This window comes from Drosophila montana, unplaced genomic scaffold (assembly GCF_035044405.1).
Source record: "Drosophila montana isolate Dmon_TW-CO22-7 unplaced genomic scaffold, ASM3504440v1 contig_3207_1, whole genome shotgun sequence".
Classification (NCBI taxonomy): domain Eukaryota; kingdom Metazoa; phylum Arthropoda; class Insecta; order Diptera; family Drosophilidae; genus Drosophila; species Drosophila montana.
In genome coordinates, this window is record NW_026998086.1 from 110,643 (window position 1) to 117,498 (window position 6,856).

General features: G+C 36.8%; 1 protein-coding gene across 1 annotated transcript; it reads left to right on the forward strand.

Moving 5' to 3' along the window:
* Positions 1–785: 785 nt before the first annotated feature.
* On the forward strand, positions 786–4,899 carry CAH2 (Carbonic anhydrase 2). The gene is made up of 4 exons (XM_064688351.1): positions 786–1,011; positions 3,175–3,641; positions 3,704–3,931; positions 3,997–4,899. Exons 1-4 carry the CDS (start codon positions 954–956, stop codon positions 4,252–4,254), a joined length of 1,011 nt encoding a protein of 336 aa, XP_064544421.1. The 5' UTR covers positions 786–953; the 3' UTR covers positions 4,255–4,899.
* Positions 4,900–6,856: the final 1,957 nt, after the last annotated feature.

Genomic DNA, 6,856 nt, shown 5'->3' on the forward strand with positions numbered 1-6,856 from the left:
GTCAATCGAATAGGTCTGATTTTGAAGTGCCCAGAACCTAGTTTTGCAGATATGTTGAGGGAATAGAGAAGCTCGTAATAGCTAAGTTAAGCCAAGATTTCTGGAAAAGCTTTCACTGGTTATTGTGGGACTAAGAAGTAAGTTAGCTCTTAACATAAGTCAACCTAACATAAGTGTCTTAACAGAAATCACCTAACATAACTGTCGCTACATAAGCCACTTAACATAAGTCTCGTAACGCAAGCTTGCAGTGTTCGCTCGCTAACAGTCGACCAACAACGTCTCATTTTCAATACACAATTACTCATTCAAAAGTTGTCTGTGCATACGAAATTTTTGTATTAGAGATGCGTTAATGATCACTAAACAGTGATTACTTACAAGTATTTTACTCATGTCTTTTTACTTTTTTTAACATTTTGGCTAACATGAACGCTTAATTTTAAAGCTTTAATCTGAGCTTAGATCACACGCTTGTCGGCTTAAAGGAAATACATGTGTGCTTTACTAAATCCAGTTACTGTGACTCAAAAATCACTATTATTCCCAACTCTAGTACTTTATCTTATATATATTGTGGGTGAGCGCCTGACTAACCATTCAAAATTGTGTCTCAATAATATGAACGTCATCAGCGTGTACAGAGACCACTGACAATATTGATTCAATATTGGCGAGGGACGATTTAAGTTTCGATGCGAGTCGAGTCGATTGCGAGTCGAGTGCGAGCCGCTGCAAAAACAAAAGCCGTCAACAACCTTTGGCTAGTTGATATAAGTTTCTGCGACATGCGGGTCCTAACCGCAGTTGTGCGACCGCATTTGGCGGGTGAACAGCGCTTGACAGACTGACACATTGACAACAACCAAAAGATTTGTGCCACTGGTCGCGACTTAAGGGCTTAAGTTTTTCTATATTTACGCAAAAGGTTTTCGGTGAAAACAGAAAGTGATATGTGGAACCAACAGTTCGGTGTGGAGCGTGTTGTCTTGGCATTGATTTTGACCTGTGGTGAGCTCCAATGAAATATATATGAGACCAATTAACAAGAGTGCAGTTTAAATAAATAACTCTGGACTAGGTTTAAAGAGTAACCAAGTACATTTGATGATAAAAACAATTTTATTTAGTTATAAACTAAGTCGACAAGTTACAGACAAATAATGCATAATACTTGATTTATTATCAGCACACAAAGTTTGTCATTTGCCGGGATTGTTTTGCAAATATTTGTTTTGTGCAACATTTAGAATTGCGCCGGCTAGCTAAAGTGATCTGGTTGGAGCTGCTTCTGAGAAAGTCAAATTGCAATTGAAATAGCGTAGAGTGTTAATTGTTGAACTATAATTAGTGCGGTAATTAGTTTAAGATTGTTTTAAATAACAACATTAGCAGACATATCTACTTAAATAAAGGTTCTTTCATATTGGGCTCGACTAATGTGTCCTTGACACGCCACAAGTTCAGAGAACAGGTTGATTATCTTTGTGCAACAATCAAGAACACGTTTATAACATGTCTGGCCCGTATAAAATTCAACAAGCAGACGATTAAATAAATTTCAACTTCACTTCAGCATAGCTCAAGCCCTTTGTTAGTTTGGCTTTCTTTTGACGGCTCAGCAACGTGCCTTTTGCAGCCCGTATGCGAATGTCTGGCAACAGGCCGGAAGTTCGGAAACCACACAATAAAAAAAAAAGCAATGAAAGCAAAACGATTTGCTAGTTGGCCAATTACAAAATTTGTCTCAAATCACACAATGAAAAATTCAACAATTACTTGAGCACACATGACTATAAGCTGCGTTTTATTTTTTTGCGTGCTTAGCTAATTTAGAATTCAGTTTAGTTAACTTTTTGTTGTCATAAATTAAACGCGCGGCTTATTGCCAATAATAATTTAACTATTTACGGTATTAGCACTTGCTTAAATTAGCGCAACATATTATCTGTGGTTAATTTGAGAAAACCAAATTAAAAATTCTAATTTTTAGTTGCGACAACAAATTGCACAACTTTAACTGCTTGAACAGACAATTAAAACATTTGTTGCCGCACAATGGAGAAGGCTCTCGGTTAAAGCTGTTCGAGGTTGTGCATTGCGGCATTAAAGTTGTAAGCACATGGCAAACAGTTTACCCGATAATTGTTGCTTAATCAGCGCTAATTGAACAAATAATTATGCATGACACATGATGCACAATGTCGACCTCTGACAGCCATTAAAGCCATTTATTCTCAGTATTACCAAACGGACCATGCAACAGATTGCGAGTTAATTAAGCCCAGGTGTAATTATACCCTACGAGGTGGGACTTATACAAAAGATTTAATTGTGACTGATAAGACCTATGTGATATATTAGTAGTCCGATTTGAAAAATATAAAAGTTTTCCATGCACAAACTATTTTCTTGGTCGATTCTTCCCATAGAGTTTATGCTTAAGTATTTCGATGTTGAAAAGTTTTTCATACAAAAACTCTGTTTCTTGGCCGATTCTCTCTATATATGGATAAGATTTTATTTATATCATGAGAAGCAGGCAAGCACTTGATTTAAAAGCTTTAATACCTGTGAAAGCTTAATTATATAGAAGTCGGATTTGGACGATTCCAACATATGTGCTGCCTGGAACAAAAGAAGGAACTCTACAGACTTCATGACAAAAGCTTTATATAGAAACAGAGACAATGGTTGACCATGGCTATATCGACTCGACTGTTGACTTCGATCTAGAATATATTTACTTAATGTGGGGTCATCGCCAACTTCTATAACTATAATACCGTAAATAAGAGCATATAGAAAGAAACCACGCGAAAAATGTCCATAATCAGGTTGATATGCGAGTGTAAATGTAGGTTTATTTGCAGGTGACAATTACACGAACAGATTCGCAGCATGACCTGCTCGTGCGTGAAGTTGAGCGAACGGCGGCAAATTAAAAAGATACACAGCCAAACTTAAAATTATTTGTGCAACAAATTGAGGGTGACAGTAGTCGCATATTTTTAGCTATCTCAGTGCTGCCAAAAATAGTAGCCAAATTAATAATAGTCGTGATTAAATATTTGCCAATGGTCTCGATGTCACCATTGTCATGAACGGCATCGCCGTCTCCGCTTGTCCAAGCAATTAGCAGGTCTCGATCTTGATCGTCATCCATTGTTACAGTTGCCGTTGTCTCGGCGCAGGACTTTGGCTACGGCGGGCAGCATGGGCCGGAGCATTGGGTTGAGGATTATCAGCGGTGCAGCGGCAAGTTCCAGAGTCCCATTAACATCGATGTACTGAATGTGACGAAGAAAAAGTTTCCCTATCCCGAGTATATCAATTTCGATGCTAAGCCCAAAAGCGTTAAGTTGACCAACAATGGACACACTGTGCTGGTCACCATGGACTTTGAGCAGGGCAAGGTGCCGCGCATAAGAGGCGGCCCGCTGGAACGCAAGACCGACTACCAATTCGAGCAGTTTCACTTTCATTGGGGCGAAAACGACACCGTTGGCAGCGAGGATCTGATAAACAACCGATCCTATCCCGCTGAGCTGCATGTGGTTATGCGCAGTCTGGATTACAAGGACTTTCAAAGTGCCCTGGATAAGGATCATGGCATTGCCGTGTTGGCATTCTTCTTCAAGGTAGTTAAGCTGCAGCACAATTAATTATGAACCAAACTTATTGGAGAATAATACTATTAAAGATTACAGGAGCGGATAATCCCAGCTATGTCGAATTTGCGGAGAATCTGGGCTCGATAAGCCGCAAGGGCCAATCCGCTGAATTGGTGGAGCCTTTGCCACTGGACAAGTTTTTGGAATATGATCTCGTTACCTATTTCACCTACATAGGCTCGTTGACAACACCGCCATGCGCCGAGAAGGTGGTCTGGATAGATTACTATCAGCCCATAGACATATCAGAGTATCAGGTGAGTCGTCTCGTCTGGTCTAACATGGTTATCGTATATTTGATTGACAACTGGTTTACTCACAGCTGAATCACTTTCGTCTACTGACGGCCAACGATGACCACCTGAAGAACAACTTTCGTCCAACCCAACCGCTCAACAATCGGATCGTTTACTTTAACGATCCCGGCATACCCGACATTGCCAAGCGGGATTGGGGCTCCATTCCGTTCGTGGATGCCGAAAATGCAGCTGCTGGCATAGCGTGTAGCTGGTTCGCCGGCCTGCTAGGCCTCAGCCTGCTGGTTAGCGCGGCTCAAGGACATCGTTTTAGTGGCTTTTAATTAGAGGCATGCGGCGCAGGTCCTGGCCCAGAGACCCGGACCGCAACGCGAATGTTTTGTATTAAATACATCGCTCTTGCACGCTTAATATTTTAATTAAGCCCTGCAATTTAGCTTTACCCGTGCAGCTCGTCTCCGGCTCCGGCTTTGTTTGCACGCTTTGTCGCAGTGTGAGGGCGTGTGCCGCCAATTTGAATTGGGAAGTAGAAATGAGGTACTTGACCCAATATCGCATGGATGGAGCACATGTCTAATACTGCGATTAACAAATGCTTTAAGATTTAAGAGTTAACGTGGCGAGCTATTCATAATTAATGCAGCACATGGCACCGATTCTATTTATTTGATTGATTATTCATGAATTGATATATATATATATATATATATACTCGCACAACCACAGCCACACTTAAGTGTTCTGCCCGTGCGTTAAGCATAAGTAATTCTTGTTATTTATGCTCTTCATTCCATTTTCATACCCATACACTTGATTAGTTATTATAATGCCACTGCACATAGTGATTTACGAGCTGCTGCTCGTTATAGGTAAAATCTTTCTATCTACTATATATGTATAATGTTACGTGTAATTGTGGTTACCATGCTTGGCTATCAATAAATAAATAGAAACCACTGCACCTCCTATCTAGAATATTATCATTTGAGCTTTGTAATATATCTATTTCTAATATATGCGAGAGCCTCAAGTAAGTATTGATTCAGATAACAAATAAATGCGCATAAGATAGACAAATATTACACACTCACCGTCTGAAGTGCAATACTCTCTGCTAGGGCATAAAAAGTCGTTTCCTTTTTGGGAATGCAGCACAAAAACTTGTTGCTTAGATGAAAACAAATAATATGATTCCGACACGAAAGCGTTGCATGATTGATTAAAGCAAAAACGCTATAAGATGACAAATGATTGATGAAGGGGTGAAATAAATTAATATAACACGAAACTCACACTTTAAGCGGCTAAACTTCTCCGTGAATTTAAGAAATCGTTGCAGGACATCGTCCCTTAGAACTGGTGCTAGCTGCAAGGCGGCTCTGAGCTTTTTGCTTGATTACTGAGATTATTGAGCACCGCATAGTTGAGTTTTTTAGTACAATTTAAAACAAAAAAGTTTACATTTTATGACCTAACAACAAAATTAAAAATAATTATTGCGAACAAACAATTCAAAAGGTATTGCAACACGCGTTTGTTGCTAAGCTCGTTTTATAGCTCAATAATAATACAAAAATAAGCAAAGTAAGAAAACTTAAGCTAACGAAACTTAAAACTCGAGCGCCAATGGCTGAAAACTCATTTAGGTGCTTTCTGCAATTTAGCAAATTTTAATTTTAATCTAAACGTAATTTTCTATTAATTTGTTTATTTGAACGCATTTAGAGAAGTTATTAAAATAGATAATTAAATGAACGTTGTTTGGATTTGTAACTAATGTAACTAATTTTATTTTGCTTTACTTAGTTTTTACAGGTTTTTAATAATTTATTTTGTATTATCATTATCATCGAATTGTGTATATGCTTTTTGTTTTGTGTGAAATATATATATAACTATATATATTTATATATTTTTAGCATATGCATATATAGCTGCATGTTTTTCCTTTCATTTTGTATATGTATATATAAATATGTACGCCTGGATTTTCACTTTACAATCTTAAACGATAACTGTGCCAAATGATGTGGCTCATGTTTGTTTCTGTGCTTGGTTTTCAGCTTTGTTTTTTTTGTTTTTTAGTTTTTCATTTTGTTTCAAATATGCTCGCAAAATTCTACAATAAACGCTGTATATATATATTTATATTATACTATAATTCAATGTGTATATTCATAATGTCAAATAAAAAATGGTATTTAAAAATATGTAATTTGTTTATAGTATTATTCACGCATCCATGTTAAATTGTCGTAGTGTATGTGTGTGTGTATATATTTGCGTCTTAAATATAATATAAATCTTTTCATTTTGTTGAAATATAGATTTATCTGTTTTAATGCATGCCGCTCATATAATTAATATATATATATATATTGTGTATAAATTACTAATAATATAAATTAAGCACTCGAAATATTGCAGCTGCTATACATGCACACGCCGTTCTCCATACACATATATATATATATATATATATATATATATATATATATAGTACATGGATTGCGTTTGGGGACTTGCATGAAATATGCATGCTTTTCTTGCTGAAAATCGCATCGACAATTAACATACATTAATTTTTTACTTATAAGCTAGCTATTTTTTGTAGTTTTTTTTTTGTTTTATGAAACTTTATACAAACACGTTTTTTTTGTTGCCTTCCTTTTTTGTTTCTTTTTGATAATATATAATACTATAGTTAAAGCAAAAAATGAATAAGTTAATGAGTAGTAAGTAAGCCAAGCAAGCCAACACAAAAATAACGTATTACTAAATTACTAAGAATTCAAGGTAAGCAGCAAAAGCGCACTAACATTACAAATTACATAGTTCAATTGTGGCTGGAAGTACATTTAGTTGAAATTACATATTACACCTCCTCAGCATATGAGAGATGTCAAAATAGTTGCAGTAAGCGGC